Source organism: Nicotiana tabacum, chromosome 8 (assembly GCF_000715075.1).
Source record: "Nicotiana tabacum cultivar K326 chromosome 8, ASM71507v2, whole genome shotgun sequence".
Lineage (NCBI taxonomy): Eukaryota > Viridiplantae > Streptophyta > Magnoliopsida > Solanales > Solanaceae > Nicotiana > Nicotiana tabacum.
The window spans coordinates 6355734-6377250 of record NC_134087.1 but is presented as its reverse complement, the minus strand read 5'-3'; the positions used below and the strand labels follow the sequence as shown (position 1 = coordinate 6377250).

The following is a 21517-nucleotide window of genomic DNA, read 5'->3' as shown; positions in this document are numbered from 1 at the left end:
AACACTCATTATAAGCGTTGCTATAGTATTTGTTTAGCACGAGTGGAGTATGATGCTGAGCATGATTTTGCAATAATTAAAACATGTTGGCACATATTTGCACGTTAAGAAAGTGATAAATACAATAGTTTCATAATTTAAAGAAGCAATAAAGGAAAGAAACAAGGAAGATACGTCAGTTTTGCAGTTGGAAAGGATATTAAATGCTTAAAGGAATTAAATAAGTAATTTCACATAAGGAGGTACAAATTCACAAGAACAATCCAAAATGGTAAAAGCCTAAAAATACCCAGCAGAGTCGCCTTGCTGCCGCACCTCCTTTTTCCCTCTTTGCATCGGAAAATCGGGTTTATGACATTTGGGTATGAGACAACTCATTCCTTTTGGGAACTGGGTTTGAATTTGAAGAGTCGTCACCTAATGATTTAAGGTACATTAGGATACCTATAGGGTTCATTTTTAAATTTGTTTGATAACCAGAGATAGGGCAAGAGCTTGAAATTATCCTAAGGGGAAGGTGTTAGGCACCCCTCAGGATCCACTAGTGTGGTTCCCGGCCAAACAGTTCTTGTGAATTTTGTACAATTAGCAGATAGACAAATATAGGCTCAAATAGTAGGAGATTTAAGTTTGGACACATAAGAGTTCGAAAACAATTAAAAGGCGAATTTTGAAAATGAGTTATAGTTCTACAAACACTTGAGAATAAAAGAGGAGGGGGTCCTAAGTTTATTTATAATATAGATCACATCAATGTGATACCCGGTATGACACTCCTCAGTAAAGGGGATACACATGGTATTAGCGCACCGGTCATCATATCCATATCTACCCTTCCCACCCCGTTAAGGTATTAAAGCGTGGATTGGTCTCGACCTCTATCGCATGCTATTAACCGTCCCACTTCTATCAATCCCAAAGGAATTTAGGACTACTTTTCTTACAAGAGGGAGGATTTTAGGCTGACTCTTGGGTTTTAAAGGTAAAAAGGCTAAGGCGACATATAAAACACGTATGACTGCATATTAGGGGAAAACATATAAACAAATAAGAGGCTCATGTATACCTCCGCAGACAATGCACATAAATAACATGACTTAAACACAGTTAGGGTCAGAATTTAAAGTACTAAGGCAGACTGTTTTAATTGTTGAAGCATATCATATTTATTACATAACTCAGATAAGACGTTCGAATCAGGCCCGCCTGTTGGTTGTAGCAGATGCTAATTAAACAAAGGGGAATCCAGTTTTATTAAGCAATTACCTAAGACTTGCCTAAGTGTGTATTGGTGATGTCCTATAAGCATGATATCTATCATTGATTAAGAATGCAGTAGAGCAGTGGTTAATTTAAATAGGCGATTTGGATCCTATAGGCATGCTTTCTAGACCGTATTAATAAAAGGAGTACGTTGTTTAAACTGATTCAGAACAGTACGAGTCAAACTGATTTTAACTATACTGGTTTTAGATCCTATAGGCATGATCTCTATTATAACTGATTTCAATTCCTATAGGCATGGTATCTAAGTGTTAAAGGCTGATTTGGTCCTATAGGCATGATATCTAATTGAACACGAAATGAAGCATGCATGATTTATTTGGTTAAAGTGAAATTCCTATAGGCATGATTTCTATTAAAATGAATTTTAATCCTATGGACATGATCTCTATTTGTGTGAAAATAAAGCATGCAGAACTTGAATTAAAATAGAGCAGATCCTATAAGCATGTTCTCTACCCTTCTAATAGCTAAAACATGCATAATTACCTCCTCTATTTCACTAGCCAAACCCAATATTTGTTACAAATTATTACAGACCAAATATTGAATTACATCATAAAAGTGAAAAATAAAAAGTTACAACCATAGGAAGCCTGATTATGACTTCCTCTCTGAGTTATGGAATAAACTACCTCAAATGCCACTTGTTTCAAAGCCTTTCTCAGACCTGGGTGTGTCAAAATTCCCTAAGGGTATCAAGGGACCCCGAGCAGTGCTTACACCCAGGTTTGCATAACCAGATAGAGAGGAGTGCAGTATGGAAGAGCCAACCTTTATGTGTCCAAGTTCAGAGGAAGCTCAAGGGTCCCAAGGCAAGACTCACACAAGAGAGGCAGAACCTAGGTTCGAAGATATAGTGGAAGTGCAGAGCATAGAGATGTATTTAAAACTAGGTTGAAAATAGTAAGTGGTAAGGGTGATTTGAAAACAGTAGTAATAAAACTCAAACTACACAGAATCAGCAGTTACACAAAGGGGTCAGGGGTTTTGGGATTACATTGCATGAAACATATGACCCCAAAAAGGGTCAGGTTTGGTCATGTACAACAATAGATGATGCTGACATGCCCACAAACCAGCCAGAGAACACAAACACATAAGAGGATATGGGGGTTTGGGATTCATAAGTCAGTAAATCACACAACAAGTGACTGATAGAGTGCATACATAAGGGAAAATATTAATTTAGAAGGGGAGGAAGCAGATTACAACATGCTTAGTAATGTAACTTGATTGCATAAACATAAACAGAGGCAGGCAAGAGTGAAGGAAACTGAAACATCTAAAGAAACATGTTGTTGTTGATGCTTGAAGATTAACTAGGACATACCAGTAGAGAAACAAAGTGCAGAAAGGAAAAGTAAGCAAAAATTCCACAGTATAGCTTTGGCTTTAAGCCGGCTAGACAAAGCAGTAACACAAGTAGTAGTAGATAAAAGAGAGAAAGTTTTAAGTGTAAGTGTGTGTTCTTGAACTCAATTATTCGTCCTTTTGAAAGAAAAAAGGGTGGGTATTTATAGTTTTGAAAACAGATGAAGAATAAGTTAATAAGTAGAGTATTAACACAAACATGGAAACAATCACAAGTCAGAATCAATTACCACAAATGATTCCCTTTAATTAAGGAATCACTGTTTAACGGGTAGCAGCAGGTCTAATTAAGGAAAGAAAATCATTTTGGGGGTATCAAACCTCATTTTTACCTATACCCCCCGAGAAGGGTGTATAAGGGAGTTTTTCCAATTAAAGGACAATCAAAACGGGATTTATTTATTTATTAAATTCAGAGTCACCACTTGGGATAATTTATGGTGTCCCAAGTCACCGATTCAAATCCCGAATCGAGGAAAAGATTGACTTGGTTTAACAGTCCGCGAACCAGAAATCTGGGTAAGGAATTCTGTTAACCCGGGAGAAGGTGTTAGGCACTCCCGAGTTCCGTGGTTCTAGCACGGTCGCGCAACTGTTATATTTGGCCTATTATCTGATTTTAATACATATTTTAGCCTATGGTTCAATTTTAATTTCACCGCTTTTATTCATTTTTTTTAAGAAAATTGCAACGTTATTAGAACACGTCTCGAACCACGTCATATAAATGCACCCGTGATTTTGACATATTTTAACATCGTTGAGATTTGGATTTGGGTCACATAAATACGCACCCGAATTTAGGAATGTAATATTATTAATTTAGGAATACATCAGTGCCTCAATTGCCCCCGGGACCCGCGGGGCATCATTCGGCCTCGCTGCGGGCCGGCTCGCTAAATCCCCTTGGAGGTGGTAGAGATCTTCCATTACCCGGCGAACAAAAATCATCACAGAAGCAAAGAACATAGATCTAGTCATATCCTCACAGCTATTGCACTTCATCGCGATGTAGTTGGCGACCCTTTTGACTCTCTCTCTTATGACGCCCTTCTCTTGCAACAAACGCCCAATCTATTCGGTTCTGGCTTCTAAAGTTTGTTCGGCTACCTGGTTCTGCTCTTGGAGTTGTTGCAAGTCTTTTTCTAGCCGTGCCATTGCCGTATAACACTGTCCCTTTCAACCTTGAAGTCTTTCGCCTGTTTGATCATTTTGTTTTCTGTGGCGATGACCCTTTTCTTTAATCCCGCGACCTCGTCATTGTACTTTTCTTTCAGTTGCTTAACCAGGCATGCTCGTTCATCCGCATTTGTAGCCATTTGTTTTCGCGCCTTGACTAGTTCACCTTCTGCTTTGTTCAAATCAAAACTATAGTAACTTACTTTCTGCCTCAAGTTAGCTATGAGTTTCTCATCTTTGGCACTTCGGGCTGGGTTTTCTGCCGCTATTTTTATTTTCTGAATAAGGGCTCAAAGAGCCTCATTTTCTATGGTTAGCTTTTCTTTTCTCCTTCGTCCGCCACGGTTTGCAAGCTATTTTCAAACTGAAGGTCCCTGACTTATTTTTGCAATTTGCTTATGGTAGCCCTATACTCGCTTTCTTTGGCCAACCAGTCCCATTGTTCCTGTGATGCCTCGACGAATTCCTGAAGATGGGGTCTTTTAGCCGGTCTCCCAAACTCAATTTCTCTCCTATACCAAGCAAGGTACCCTGGTGAGACCTCACCTTTGGATCGATCACGCACACAAGTATTGGCTGTTAAGTATTGACATTCGCTCCAGATTTGGCGGACTGCTGCTTCATGAAATTGACCGTTAGGTCCGATCTAGACTACTTGGGCACTAAGATCTTCATCTCTCGGAACTATCTGGCATCTCCCCAGCTACCTCAAAACCCGATATGGAGCATAAGACTGGATACTCCTAAGTCCTATCAAGAGGAAATGAGGCCCGGTGGCTGGCATGTATATGACCTCATCCACAGACAACCATCCAAACGTCCACTCTATTTGGTTTGCAGTGACGGAACGGAGGCACTCTTCCCACTCTGTGATCTCCTCCGGCAGGCTGATCCCGTTAACCATTGTGTAAAATTCTTCTACGCATGTCTTCTTTATCGACCCATAGCTCATAAATTGAGGACGATGGCATAAGTGTTCGATCATCCACATCTGCAATAACACGTTGCACCCCTCAACAAAGTCTCCTCCGGCTTTGCAGGATGTGAGAGCGCGGAAGATTTCAGCTACTATCATGGGTGCGAGGGTGTTGTTGACCTGAGTAAGCAAAGTACTGACAACTCTGGCTATTCGTATGTCAATATTCCCATTTTTTCTAGGAAACATCAAAAGTCCCAAGAAGACCACCATAAATGCGAAACACCTGTGTTCTTCCCACTTTAGGCGGTTTTCTTTGCTGCAGATCTTATTTTTTGGCTTGTTGAATCCTCCTATATGACCATATCTGTTGTATATAAGCTGCAAAGTACAAAAACCAACTGCCAAGTCTGTGTTGTGGACCCCCCTGCTTATTTTCAAAAAGTCTAAGAACCTGTGGACTGTTATGACCCTTGGAGAAATCAGGTACTGGTGTCTCAGGGGAACTTTGGGATTCCCAATATATCCGGCTATTTCTTCCAATGTTGGGGTAAGTTCAAAATCTGAGAAATGAAATACGTTGTGGGCCGGGTCCCAATATGTAACCAACGCCTTTATGATGCCCCCTCCTAGGATTAATCTTCAACAACCCAGTGAGGCCTCCCAAGTATTGATTGATTGTGTCTTGTCCCGATTTACCCAAATCATCCCACCACATATGCAACTCCAAAGGGATCTTGTTCACGACTGTTATTGGCAAATTCCGACTTGTGCTCATTCTGCACATTTATTAGGGCGGTTAAGCAAAAATCACGATTCAATTGACTCGAAAACAAATTGACACTTTTTCATTTAAAAATAAAATCCGATTTTACAAATATGACCTTTCAGCACCTCGGAGTCGAAGATTTTAAGGCTGTGTTGGCTATCCGGTGAAAGTCTTGAAAAAATGACCACATGCGGCTGCTCTTGCAAAAACAACCTTCATGCACCCTTTTAGGGACATTCAGCTATTTCTGACAAGAATGGTGTCACCCTAATTATTTTCAAACAAAAGCAAATATTTTTTTATATTTTTTGGCTATTTTTGCAAAAAGGAAGTTAGACCCAATGGGGGTTGTCTACGTATCCCACATCCGGTGAAAATCAAACTAGCGTAGTTCGGGCAAATTTGTCAAAATAAAACCAACTATTTTTCTTTTCTAAAACACAAAGATTTCCCCCACTTTTTTTCCTTTTCTTGAAAACTACAAAATTCTCTTTTTTTTTCTTTCAAAATTTCGGCAGAATTTTGGTATGTTTGGGACATTGGTTTTTCAAAACAGACACTTATCCCTCTCAACCATCTCATTAACCCTTCTAATTTTTCCTTATAAGACCGGTCGACATGCAAATCCAAAGCAAATGAATGCACAAGTAGCAAGTAAGATGTATCATAATGGTCTTTACATTTCGGGTACACCTGTCCTAGACAGACCCAACCCCTGTGTTGAGTCTCCAAAGTCAAAATACACATGATGCAAACAAACGTTCATACTAGGGATCCGGCATGAGGCTGAGTTATTCTAGGTTCAAAACCTGGATATATGTTCTAGACTGTGTACCCGAGCGGATAACTCGAGCCGAGGAGGGGGCTACGTACCGGGAACCAAGAGGCCATCCCGCTTAGTAACTTGTCGTAGCCTCTTTCTTATTTCAAGGTATGACACTAACAAAATAGGGAGTCTCGACCAGCAAGCACATCCCCGAAGATGAGAAGAGAAGGGTTTCGTAGCAGTTTATATACAGTTCAGATAATATCAAAGCGGTAAAAGCAACATTTAGCACATTAGGCTCAAACATGTAATAAAATCAGATAACAGATAAAACCAAATATAACAATTCATCTAAGCTCGAATTCTTGAACCCTGAACCAGAGATTCTGGGTTCGGTCCCCAGCAGAGTCGCCAGAGCTGTCACACCTCCTTTTTACCTACACCCCCGGAAAGATGTATAAATAAGGGAGTTTTTCCAATTTAAGTGACAATCGAAACGGGATTATTTTATTTAAAATTCAGAGTCGCCACTTGAGATAGTTTATGGTGTCCCAAGTCACCGGTTTAAATCCCGAATCGAGGAAAAAATTGACTCTGTATTACAGTCCGTGAATCAGAAATCCGAGTAAGGCATTTTGTTAACCCGGGAGAAGGTGTTAGGCATTCCCGAGTTCCGTGGTTCTAGCACGGTCGCTCAACTATTATATTTGGCCTATTATCTGATTTTAATACATGTTTTACCCTATAGTTCAATTTTACTTTCACCGCTTTTATTTATTTTTTAAAGAAAATTACAACGTTATTAGAACACGTCTCGAACCACGTCACATAAATGCACCCGTGATTTTGACATATTTTAACATCGTTGAGATTTGGATTTGGGTCACATAAATGCGCACCCGAATTTAGGAATGTAATATTATTAAACTAACGTGCCTAAGCAATTACGATTTTGCAACTTTGCGAGGACCATGGAAATTTGCTAAATGGCACACCTCGGTTTCTAAGGACAAACAAGATCAATTAAACGAGGGCCATGCAATTGAGATTTTTGTTTGGCATGGCACGCCCCAATTCCAATTTTTTAAAGAGAATTCAAACTAAACTTTGGAGGGCCGTAAGCTATTTGTATTACCTAATATAGCACATTTCCAATCTATTTTTGAAAAGCCCAATTAATTAACTAAGGAAAATTTGCGGAACTTCTACCTGTTTAAACTAAAGGTTCTACCCTACAAGCTTACTAAAATGCAGTGCATTAGAAAATTAAAGGCCCAAAGGGAAGCTATTTCAAACACCACTGAACGGACCCCTTTTAAAATGTTTTCAAGCTTTGGGCTTAACCAAGCCCAATTTCTGATAAAAAAAACCTCCATGGGTCTGATTGTGATTATTCTTCAGCTGGACCTGCATTAGGCCCAACTTCTAAGCTCCAAATTATCATGCCAATTAATAATGCCACTCAACTGATACCGCAGGGAATGTGAAATCGAATCAGCAAATGAGAATTATGATTTTAAACAACTGATACAAATTAATTAAACTAAAATTTTGATTTCATTTTTTCCAGAATGCGTTTGAATCAAGTCTGCTATGTGAAATGTCCAACAATGACCGTAAAAGCCATCGGGCTCAGCAGACAAGCCCAATGCATCCAACGTGCCATCCTCTCTTGAAAATGGCCCAGAAGTCTAAGGTTCCATGGACCAAAGACTTGCAAAACCCCAAAATTAGAAATTAAGACTCGAAATCAAGTCCTATCCAACACCAAGGCCTCAACAAGCTATCAGCTCTCCAAACATTTCTAACATCCCATGCATTGATAATAAACAACAGTAGTTCATACTTGCAATTAATTTCTAAATTATTCTCACAACAAAACATAGGAAATTTAAGCCCACTCAGACCATTCAAATGGCAGTTTTAACTATGTAAAATACTGCAAACCTTTTCAAATTGCAAAGTAAGACCTCAAACTACAGGAACACTAACTTAACACACTCAAATAACCTTCTGTTACAGCATGTCTAACACTCCACTCATATGATAGATCTCAATCCTTATTACAATGACGACATTCTGAATTTAAAACTCTATTCTAAATAGCCAACACAGCCTTAAACTAATAGCATGAAAAAGTGAACCAACACATGCAAAGAAAGTTAAGTTACTATCGAACTGGGGAATTTACTAACATAAGTTAACCAAATCCAGCAGTAATTACAATAAGAGATGGTGTTTTCATTTAAATTCCAACTCAAGTTTCCAGATCTTTACACAAATTCAGTCAGGCTTCAATTCCAATGACAGTCTCAAAGGCATACCTGGAAATTGCAAAGGAAAAAGAAGTGAAGGATTGGCAGTAAATAGCAGCAACACAGAACCCAGCAAAAGAGAACAACACCAGTAAAACCAACTCGAAACAAGCAACGGAACAGTACTTCCCAAGCAAAACCAAACCCAACTCCAACCTAGATTCAAGCCATTTCTCAATTTCAAACAATATGATTATAGATTTTTCAAGAGTTCTATGCAATAGAGGAATCAGAAAATCCGAGAACACAAGCAGAATATTTTGGTAGTTTTCAACAGGGAATGACAAATTTCAGAAAAAAACTTGCTATTTCAGCTTTTCAGGGGTCCTTTTTTCCTCCAAATCTGACTTGAATATCAAGTATCGATACCTTTATAGGCAAGGCATTAGGGATGTTGAAAGGTGCTCTAATTTGCACGTAGACCCTTTTTAAATTTTGGTTTTTGCTTATATACCCCTAATGTAAAATTCTGAATTTCAAAATAGTCCCAAACCCCCTTTCCTGGAAGCTTCCTATTCAGTTACTACAGATTCCCTCACCTAGATTTCCTAAATTACCCTCCAATTCCCTCGTTTTTACTTTAGTCTCAACTATCTAACCTTCAGCTCATGGGTCAATTTAAATAGGACCCCATCCAGACTATGGGCCTGAATATTATAGCCCAGTTCCATCAGCTTCAGGCCATTAGCCATCGAGCATTGAGGCTAGATGAACAAGGCTGTCTGGGCTAAAGAAAGAAAAGAAAAAGAAACAAGGGAGGCAGAGAATTGAGTCCAAAGAACTTAAACGATTCCAACAAAACAAAAAACAAACTCAATTAACCTATCAGCAATTATGAACCAGACCAATGAATTCAAACAAAACAACCAAACGGGCTACTTAACGGCATCTGGCCCCAAAAGAACTTAAACGATTTTAAATACTAACTATGAACACCAACCGAATAAATTCTAACCCTTCTAACAAAATTTAAACAACATTAACTTATGGCTACTACTTAACAAGACTAGTTAGAAACAGAAACAGAGGGACAAGAAAAGAAAAGGAAAGAATGAAGATTGAGTAGAAACAGAATATTAAAAAGACATGGTCAAGGAATACCTAAGGTCGGAGACCAATGGCTTGAGAGACTTGTCCGACAACCTCTGATTCGACCCAAAACTGGTATTAGTCGCATGTTCTCTTTGAGAACAAACGAACAATGCTAGTTCCAAGCCCGATCGTTCATGGAAACTTGAAAGCTTGAAAGGCCTCCTTTTCTTTGTTTTTTAGATCTGCGACTGACCCGATTTGGGAAGAAATGGTGGTGGATTGGGGTTGAGGGAAGGGCGATGGCTGCATAGATGAAATTTGAGTGGTGTTCGAGCTCCAACGCCGGCCGGAAATGGCGAAGGGATGAAGGGCGGCGTTAGGGTTTGGCAAAGAGATGAGAGTCGGAGTGATGAACAGAAGGGGGTTCTGAGGAGGGGGTAGGGTTATTCGGACACTTAAATACACATGGAGCTTCAGTTCTGAGCCGTTTGATCAAGGGGAGATCAACGGCTCAGATTACACAATCCAAAAACTGCATCATTTTAATTTGGGGGGGATGGACCGGGTATCAGGGGCGGGTTTGGGCCGGATTGGGGCAGTTTTAATTGCAAGAATGTTTGGGCCTGGGGTTTGCAGCCCAAGCCAACCTCTTTATTTGTTTTCTTTTCTTTTCTTTCTTTTTTTTCCTTTTTTTTAATTTTCTTTTAGTTTCCTTTTAAATCAAAATTAAAAATAATCCTAAATTAATCATTAATCAAATTATCCTATTACATTAATTAACTCTAAATAACATTTACCACAAATAATTAACAACCAAATTCAAAGAAAAACTACCAAAATTCGAAATTAAAAATTAAAAGTGCAAAATAAACTATATTTTTTGTAATCTTTTCCATTTTATAAAACAAACTAGTTTGCTAATTAGTCCTAAAATGTAGAATTAAATCCTAAATGCAAATGCAACATATTTTTGTATTTTTCATTAATTAAATAAAATAAATATGGACAGACAAATGCAAACTTTTAACATAAAATACCACGAAAATCCACAAACTTGCAAACACTGAAAGAAATTATTTTGTTTTAAATTTCTGGGAGTAATCCATATAGGGCAAAAATCACGTGCTCACAGGGGGCAGATTGATTATTGCCATAAAAGTGGCAGTAAAATCATGAAGTAAACAATCGGGTCTAAGTATAAAAATATGCTTATTTTGGGAAAGGATTTGGTAAGCTAAAACATCACAGTAAAGGAAAGGAATCAATTAACTTTAAACAGATGAGTAGAGATTAGGGCTCGTAAGAAAACTTTTTGCAATCAGTCTCAATATTGAGGGAATCAAAATCAATCAAGAAAGAAACATAATTCTGCACTTCGTCATATAAATAGAATGAACAGCAGTGTCAGACATGCAAGGCCATACACATTGTCAAGACGACAACATACAATAGTAGCATAAATAAGCATAGGATTCAGTAGTGAACAGAATCAAGTAGTCAGGGCTCACATGTATTAGCCAAAGCGAAGAAGAGAGTCAAAAACAAGGAAATGTCTCACAGTAACAAGTGAGTAAACCCTTTGAGAAATTAGGGTTTCAGCAATAGTCGAGTTAAAAAGACAGTAAAACTCAGAATCAGATAAGTCACATAAAGAAAAGAGAGTCTGAAACAAGAAACCTTTAATCGAGTCAAGTATACATTCAAACAAGAAGTCTCAGACCAAAAGACCTAGGGTTTTCCACAATAATCGAGTTTAAAAGATGGTTAAACTCATAATCAAATAAGTCAAACAAGAACGAAGAACTTAAGATAAGCACACATTTAAGCAAATAATTTCAGAACTCGGATAAAACTGAAATGAACTAGGGTTTTAAACATGCTGACTCAAGTAGAAGGAAAACATAAACACGTAACATAGCAAAATCATGAAACAACACCAAAATCAGAGAAGAGATCTTTAAAAGAGAGGTTAAGAGAAACCCTAATCGGAAAAATGAAGAGTCATTTTGAAAGAAAAGTTTGAAGAACCTTCGAAAATCACATAAGAAATTCATAGTAAGTACAGATCTAAGGTATATCTGAAATAAAATTGAAAGACCTTAAAGATTAGGGTTTTGGAAAACCCAGAAAAGGTGAGAAAGACCTTGAAAGTTACCGATCTAACCAGGAAAGTCAAAGACCTGCCTTGAAAGGCCATGGATGGCCGGAGAAAGGCCATGAACGGAAGTCGAGCAAGGACTGGACCAGATCTCTTCGAGGTCTAACCATGAAACCACAGAAACAAACACCCAGGAGCCATAGGAGGCTGATACACATCTCCAATGACCACGAAAGGCCATGGATTAGGCAAGGGTTAAGGCGGATTAGGGTGGGATTAGATGGCGGCGGCTAGGGTTCATGAGGGATTCCAGAGAGAGTTGAGAGAGAAGGGGGATTCAAGGGCGGCGTTTGGTGAAGAATGAGGTAGGGTAGGGGGTCTTTTGGGTTTAATTATGGAAGGGCGAATGGTGGTCGTTGATCTGAATGATCAACGGCCTGGATTCAAAAGGGTAGGCAGAGGAATCCGGGTTGGGTCGTTTAATTGGGTTATGGGTCGGATTTAAAATGGAATTGGTCCGAGAAATTGGGTTTTATTTGGGGTCAGATTTAGGCTAAAATTGAAATGTAATTGGGCTATTATTAAATAGCCAATTTTCCCTTTTAAAATTATAAAAATAGTAAATTAATTTTTGGAAATAAATTGAAAGCACTAAAATGATTTGTAACATATAATTAACAATTTAAAAATACAGAACTTAATTTTATGAATATAAAATACAATTGAATCTTAAAAGAGCTAATATTGCAATTATATGCAATTTAGCTTAAAAATACTAAATAAATTTGTAAAAATATGCAAAAATTATCTTTGCTATATTAAGCATAAAATATAAAAATTCAATATATGAATTACCAAAATAATAATTTTGAAAATACTTATTGGGGTTTTTATGGATAAAAGAAGGAAATAAATTGATTTGAAAACCTTTAAAAATTATGGAAAAATAATAAAACATTTGGATATGCTTACATATGCATATATATGCTATTTTGAAGGTATTTTGCATATTGAAAATATATAGGGAAAAATTGGGAAACTTACACAAATGTCCCAAATAAATCTCAACTTACCAACCTCTAGCCATTAATCATAGACTTACCAAAACTAGCCAACAAAAATTGAAAAACCAAATAATAGGGTTCTTTCTCTCAAAGAATCACATGCAAAAATCACCTTCCATATTTTTAAGCGTGATTAGCAACACTAGATGCAAGACGGAAAGGAAATTTTAAGGATAAGGTACCAAATAAGGTGATGAAATACAAAAAATATATACAATATTTCAAAAATCTAAACAAAAAAGGAATATTTTCAATGGGTAAAGTTGAAATTCATTGAAAACATATAGATAAGTCAATATACAAAATTTGAGGAAGATTGGAGGTGATTTGGACTGGTTTTGTATAAAAATTCGTAATTAAATCGAGTTCAAAAAAGTCTTCTGCGACACATGTATCAAACATGTAGCACGCATGTATCTCACACACAGGTATACATAGATATACATGTGATACACAATAGATACAAATATGATACATATGTGATACACAAATGATACACAGTGTGATACACATGTCATTTTTTCATATTCAGTTTTTACTGAATTTTTAATTCAAACCACCTCAAAACTTCACCAAATCATCCCAAAACTGAGATTCAAGCTCCTTAAGTTGTGCCCAATCTATTCTAATAACACTTACTCAAAACAAAGCAAAAATTTGATTTTTTTTTTGCTACAAATAACTAATTGGCTAATATTAGTAATATTTTATCAATTGGTCAATTTTTGTAATGAACTACCTATAAATGGACATAGCTGATAATTTTCCTAATTAATAAATATGTTGTTTTAGAAATCCATCGTGAGTTCATGTTGTTTTAGAAATTCATGCTAGTCTCATGAGTTCTTCTGATGAAAGGTCTTCGGCCGATCGGAAAAGTAGACAAAATACTCTTCTTTTTTTCTTTCGAACAAGCTCTAGCAAAAGGATACAAAATGATAATTTTTCCTTATCAATAGTGCTGGTTTCTCTATTTCAAATCGTCGTTTTGAATTTATAAATGGATTCTAATGGATCAAAGGTCCCAACAGATCTAATCCACTAGTGAGATCGGATTTCCAACCAAACTTCGATGAGTTTCTTGACTGTTGGTAAGATATCGAATGGAGAATCACCGAAGCTTCTTCCGACCAAACTCCGATGAGTTTCTTCGCTGATGGTTCTTGACCATAACATCTATCACTTAAATGGGCTTGAACATGAAACCAAAAAGGAGAAAATGAGCAAAATGAGCATAAGGAAAGAGAATAAGTTGCATCTAATTTGAGCATACTAGAAGATTTTGAGATTTGAAAACAGTAAAAAAGAGAAGAAAAGAAAAAAATAGGGTGAAAGGGGATCATGGCAGGTCAATCTGCAAAATAGTCGACATTTGAAGATGGTACTCCTTTTCATTTTTTTAATTTTCTAGTAACCTGTAAAAAATAAAAAAAATGAGCAGAATGACTAATAGAAGATAAGAGAAAATAAGGGGTTATTGGAAAAATTCGCCGACCAAAACTCCCACGAGTGAGAAACTATTTATTTATACGAGTCTTTTTGGTACATCCCCACTTTTTTGGCAGCTCCATCCGATACTCTCGCCAAAACCTAGTTCACCATATTTGAAGAGAAGAGAGGAGAAGAAGTGACGAGGTTGGGGGATGAGGGTCTGGTTCGCCGGAGCCGGCTTTGGCAAAGAGACAGAGATTGAGAGAGGGGAGAAATTAAAAAATAGCAAGATTTATATGTGATCATTGAAAAATAGCCACAGGTTTAAAAGTAATTAAAATTTAGTCACTTTTCATGTAAAAATAAATCTGAACAAAAATACTGTTCAAAATCCGGAAAATATTGAATTATAATATACTGAAACTCTAGTATCCAATATATTATACTGGAGTTCTAGTATAATATATCGGTCCAGCATAATATGCTGGAAGTTCATACACAAGTGCTCCAATCTCCAGTATATTATGCTGGATCTTTTCGTGTGTTGGAGTTAATTATGCTGGAAGTTCATGCACATGTGCACCAATCTCCAGTATATTATTCTGGAACTTTCCGTATTGCAGCAAAATAGTGGCTATTTTTCAATGACTTTGCAAATGTTGGCTATTTTTTAATTACCAGCCCGAAAATTGGCTAGCCCGTGCTATTTTTACGAGAGAGAGGGGGGTAAGACCCATAAGGTGGTAGGATAGTTGGGTCAAAGAAATATGCACGGGTCTATAAAATTTGGGTTGGTATTTGCCTACTTGGCAGTTTAAGAGAAGGGCCCGGTGCCACAATGGACTTCTATTAGGGTTAGGGACAAAATTATATATTATATTAACGGTGGACATGATTTTGGACGGAAAGTAAAAACGGGTATAAACGTGACTAATTTTAATTTATCAAATAATTTTTTTCTTTTGTTATGATCATATATGACATATTAAAAAAAGAACTATTTTAAAAGATAAATTGGAAAAGTTACTCAGGGATCAATTTGGACTAAAAATCAACCCAACTTTAAATGGGTTGAGATAGAGTAAGTTAAGATAGGTTAAGTTCAACAAATAGGCGGGTCAATGACCTGCCCAACCTTATACGGATTTAGTGGGTTAATTGGGTTTGAGCTCAAATTAAACCCCTAGTTAGACTACTGCTCTATTGACCATCAACCTGTTTCAACTTTTTTCCTTTTATCAGAATTGAGATCGTTTTTTTTTTTGAGAAACTCTCATAAAGAGGTAGCTGAAGAGCTTGGGGTGGAATACTTCAAAACAGAGGAAAGCATATTACTCCAAACAAGAAATCCAATTAAAAGATCAAATTTATTACAGACGCGGTAAACAACTGATCAATACACAAAATTGTTTCAGTAAAATATATCCATAAATTTATAACAAAGAGGAAATAGCAACCGTTAGATGGCCGCATTAGGCAAAGTTAATTATTTTTGGCAAAAAAACCCAGTGACACTTGGCTATATAAGATGGAGATGCAATCACCAAATTACAAAATTTTAATTATGAGATGTCAAATTTTAATAACCCTGGTCAACGAGGTAGTCTCCAATTTTCTCAACAACCATGTTACACTGTCCTGGGGTCACTGGCTCTTCATATAAACCAAAAATCAGAGCTTGGTTAGTTTTCTTGATTGTTATTCCACCTGATCCCTACACCAAAAAAAAAAAAAAGACTTTACAGTTAACTCAAAGGAAACAGATTGACAATATGGTCAGTAGTATTACAGTCAAATTTCTCTATAACAGTCTCATTTCTTCATATATTTTTTGGTTGCTATAGTGAAATGTTGTTATAGAGAATATATATTATGTTTATCAGTTCAAAAAAAAATTAACTTTTATAATGAATGACTATTATATAAAGATACTGTTATATAGACTATACTCAAAATTAAACAAATCCAAAAAAGTGTGATGGGATGTGTCATGGGGTATTGACAAAGAAACCTTGACAGCATATTATAGATGCAACATTAATAAGAAAGCATATCAGCATTTCCACTTTAAATATAAGAGAAAACCCAAGAAAAGCACAAAAAGTAAAGCAAAACATGGTGGACTTAATGGGTCAATATTTTCAACAAGCACAGACAATGGTAGCTTAAGGGGATGTCAAACTATTAGTATATTTTTTCAAAAAACTATACTTTCCTTTAATTTCCCCAATAATATTTGCTTGTTAACAATTTAATGGCTGGTCCCTTAGGTAGGTTCATATGATATTTGTGTAGCTAATTTGTATTGTAAGGTCATCCAGAAAAATAGCTGATGTTAGAATAATAAAAAGCTTAACACTTCTCATCGTTGTTATAGTTTTCATAACTAAGGAATAGAGAGCAGGAATGTTCATTACATACGCTCAGTTGCTTGATGAAAATTTTCAAGCCAATGTCACCAAATAAATGTACATGATGTAAACCTAAATACAATGCAACAATAGAATTATGCTTGTATTTTGCAATATAACAGGATTTACAAGTTACAATCCCCGGGGCGGCTCAAAAAGATTGGTGGTCTAAAGCCAATTTTTAAACTGAGGCCTTTCAAAGGAAAAAAAAATCACTTATATTTTTAATTAAAGTCTATTTTTCTATCTTTTTAAGATGTAAAGTTGTTAATAGTTTCTTTTATAAATAATTTAGTCTCAAGAAGTTGATAGCTTGATATCGAAATAATTTTTGATGCTCTAATATACTTATTGAAACGCTTGAAACATGAGGAAAAAAAATGTGCAATATAGTTTTATTCAACCATACTCTTCAACTCTTGTTTTTATAGAAAAAATAACTCTTTTCTTTCTAAAGAGAACAATATGACTTATGGAAAACTTAAGTTTTTTTGTAGAAACCAAGAAAGATAATATAAGAATGTAGTACATGTTTTCTGATGAGAAAGATAAAAAATAATACTTGGACTATTGAAGATACCAAAAAACGGATTCTAAAAGTTTAGTGCACGTTTTTAGTCAGAAATGTAATAGGAGAATAATAATATAGGTACCTCACTAATGATGTCAATTGTAAAATTTAAATAATAAAAAATTTTATATTCGCGACAAGGGTTCAGGGGGAGTGATTCTCTTTCTCCATTTGCTCAAACGGTTACATCAATACTAAATTAAAAGTTATCTTTACCTTTTATAAAATATTTTACTTTTTTATTTAAAAATACCAAATATATTTAGACTCTACCTCTAAAGATTGTTGTGAGATATATATGATCAAACTTACCTTAATTAGATATATTGGGTTTGAGTCCTGGGGTTAAAAAATCTTGTTAAAATGTGTTCTCTTTTTTATTAGGTCTTACGCGGTACAAATTTAGATTAGTCGGAATTTCAATATAAATAAGAGTAAAAAACAAAAGGAAAAATTTGGGGCCCCAAAATTTGGAGGCCTAAGCATTTGCTTTAGTGGCTTGGCCTTTGGACCGCCCCTGACAACCCCTAAGAAAGATAATTAAACTAAAGAATGTTGGTACGTTTTAAATGCAAGGATTAATACACTACAACAACAAACCCAGTGAATTCTTACAAGTGGAGTTTGAGAAGGATAGTATATATGCAAACCTTATCCGTATTCTGAAAGGGCAGTGATATTATTTTCGATAGTCCCTCGGGTAGAGAGTGGATGAAACAAGGATTAATACACAATTCTTCTGAAATGTGGCAAACATCTATTTCTAGAGGGCAAGAAATTTGATAATCTCTAAAAGGTCAGGAATTCCACAACAAAAGATTTAGCAGATTTGAAATTATTTAGAGAAAAGAATGAGTTACAAGGAAAGAAGAAAGCAAAAACCTTTTTCCCACGGATGACAGCACCAGGTTCTCCTTGTATTACCATGTACTTTATTCCAGCAAGAAATAGCCCAGTGGGAGCAAGAAATCCAGGTTCATCAAAATCTTTCATGATATTCGTAATTTCTTCTGGTTTAAACTGAAAACACAAAACACAGCACATGACATAATACTCGTCAACAAGTTCATATCATGACAAATTAAACGAAATTTGGCATCGAGATTATGATATTAAGTACTACAATAATTTTCTATGGTTTGAACCAGAGGCGGATCCAGAAGTTCAAGTGTATAGGTGCACTATTGTGAAAAGACAGATATAGAATTTACATTCGATGTGTTTAAATTTAGTCTCTTACCATGAAGGCATGAACCCACTTCACTTTTAAAATTATAGGTCCAAAATTGTATTCTTTTTAAATTTTTTGTGATTTTCACGTATATATGTATACTCTGTGCCGAAAATAAGACCGTCCATCATCCGAAGTGGGATTTGAACCGCCAATTTTACTCATAAAGGTGCACCCAATAATTATTGATCATAGGAGCCTTTAAGCATAGGTGCACGGACATATATTTAAGTAATTGTGAAAAAATATAATATTATTTTATATGGTTTAGGGAGAAGAGAATTGATTCAAGTGAACCCATATCCCAAGACCTAAATATGCCCCTGGTTTGAATAGTTTAACAGTCACACATTATGTGTTGTACTTGAGTAATTAATCTCAATAGAAATTAAACATTGCATGATTAACATACACTAAATTGCTTCTTTGGACACTATATAGTGCCAATATTGGGGACACACACGATAATATCATAAGTAATTTTTTTTTCAGATACTACATTAATTTCCGTGAATGTCTGTTGATACCAAATAATCATAGGTCAAAACTCATGCAATCTTACACCAATAATAAATTATGTACCATAAAAAAACAGATCTAATTGAACGAATGAAAGAAAAGCACAAAAAGTATATACATTCCGATATAAATCATTTGCTCTCGGCATTTGGAGACAATAAAAATATATAAAATTAGAACGATACAGAGAGAAATGTGAAACGAATAGATCCATAAGACTAGGTTTTTTAAGAAAGAACCTTAGGGAAGGCGGGGCTTTGAGCCCAAACGCTACCATCATGTCCGAGAATAGCCGCCGCGGCAAGATGCTGGCCTTGGCCTTCAAAGTCGACCATCAAGTGATCGTCGACGTAGGTTTGCCACGACATATTTTCAAGAATGTTGTTGTGTTTTTTCCTAGTCCCTTTGTTCTTAATCTTCAGAACAATATTTAATTCAGGCTTTGTTTGTTTCAAAGTTCAATGGTGCAATGGGGGAACGAAGAGTATAAATAGGATTTACTGGTTTGAAAAGTTGGCAAAAGCTATTTGGTTTGAGGAAGAGAGAATGATGCGGGGAGTAACAAACAAATAGGCGGATCTGAATTTTTTAGATGATATGAATAAACATATAAAAAGAATTATATACTTATTTAGGGTTAAAATTTGAGGTAGTAGATATATAGTATATTCACTGATTAATATTTTGGATCCATCTAAGATACGTAGTACTTATAACTTAAATGGACCTCCTTTACCATTGGCCATGGATAGAGTGAGGTAACAAAATCTTTTCTACTTTTGGTTCCAATAATTATTTAATTTAATATTTATATATGAATGTGGGAATTAAAACTAATGCTGTATGGTGGGTCGGGCTGGGATCGGACCGGGCCCGCGGTCCTAACGGGCTAAATGGGCCTGCGCGGGCCGGTCCTGGTGTGCCGGTCCTTAATGGTGCAAAAAACCCGAGGCGGGCCAGGTCACATAAAATAGCCCATGAGCCCGAGACCGCTAAGCCCGGGACCAGTCTTACCGGGCCTAACGGGCCTCTAACGGGTATTTTTAATTTTTTTTTTTAAAAATAGCAACGGTCAAAAAATAAAAAAGTAGCCGTTGGGCTGCAATTTTGACCGGTTGGAACTTTCAAAAATAGCCATTTGCCCCCAAACTTTATTTTAACTCCAAACTTTATATAATTACACTTTTTTCCAATTCTCAATTATAAATACTCCCTCATTCTTTCATTTTTACTCACCAATTCATCAATCTCTCTCAATCTCTCTACTATAATTGCTTATTTTATTGTTGAAATTTCGTGAAAAATTGTGAAGTTGGTGAATTGAAGTATTCAAGTCTTCAACGATTTTCAATTTTCAAGAAGTTGTTCGGCAATTCGGTAAACTCTCGTCTTTTTTTTTGGATCAATATCAGCAGTTCATCCAACGATAAACTTAATCCGAATTATAGAGCTACGACAACGATTCCCCGGGTTGTCGGAATCTCTGGTTCGATCAGGACCAGGAGTCCCATTCATTCGTTTATGGGAGCGACTCTCTGTTGGCTGGAGCTCCTCTCCTTACAGTCAAGTGGCTTTCACGCCTTTCGTGATTCAAGTAGTAAGCTCGGATTCATGATTGAGAAAGAAATCTTCCAAGCGCAGCTTTAGCTGAATCTATTATCAACTCTTAAGTTTTAAGAATATATTTTTGTGTGTTTTAGTTTGCATAATTGTAATTAATATGACATCTTTGATAAAAATGTTTGGTGGTAAGAGAAAAGCTAAAACTGGTGAAAGTAGTGGCCAACCTACTACCCTTCCCCCGGTTCCCCGACCCATACCTGGTAGACGTCCTGCTGCTCCTATTATTCTTGATAGTGATAACCCCTGTTTTCAATTTTTCGATAGTTAATTTTGCCATAATGTTGCACCAAGTGAAAATTTAGATGATGAAACTATGAATACTGTTTATCCTAATCAAACTATCTTTGAAAATGATGAGGAAAATGAGGATGAAGATGAAACTCAACCGGATTTAGATGATACACCTACTAGTCCTTTTAATAACCCAACTGATGTACCGCCCGACCCACCTGTAGAAACCCCTGGTTTTAATAGACAACCTCCTAAGCGCCTAGAAACATCATTAGTTTGGAATTTTTTTACTCAAGTAAGAGAACAAAATAAGGCTAAGTGTAAAACATGTGGGAAATTACTGGCGCATAAATATACTGGAGACCGTAACGACACGAGTAGTTTGACTAGGCACATAAAAACACACCATAGAGATAAAGTTAGATATTTACAAATGAAAGCGCAGCTAGAGGGGACACGTGTAGATTCTGCGGATAGCCCTAGTACAGGTTCAAATCTAGTTCAACCAGGAATTAACATCGTGACCGGAGGTATTTTATATTACGATCCAGGAATTAACACTTGTATTTTGGCACATCTTCTTTTAGTTTTTCCCCTTTTAATGGTGGTATTAGTACCTTGTTGTGCTCATTCCATTGGGGGGGAGGAAGACTAAGAAAGATATGTCATTTTTGGTAATAAAAATTATAAGACATGCCCTTGA

The 21517-nt window shown here is 36.3% G+C and overlaps 1 protein-coding gene across 1 annotated transcript; it reads right to left on the bottom strand.

Annotated features, from left to right (window-relative positions):
* Positions 1-15594: 15594 nt before the first annotated feature.
* Positions 15595-19490, bottom strand: LOC107777553 (profilin-3). Its single transcript, NM_001425816.1, has 3 exons — positions 19200-19490; positions 18093-18230; positions 15595-15942 (listed from the first exon to the last, which is right to left on the bottom strand). The coding sequence occupies exons 1-3, from the start codon at positions 19326-19328 to the stop codon at positions 15808-15810; spliced, it is 402 nt and encodes a 133-aa protein (NP_001412745.1). The 5' UTR covers positions 19329-19490; the 3' UTR covers positions 15595-15807.
* Positions 19491-21517: the final 2027 nt, after the last annotated feature.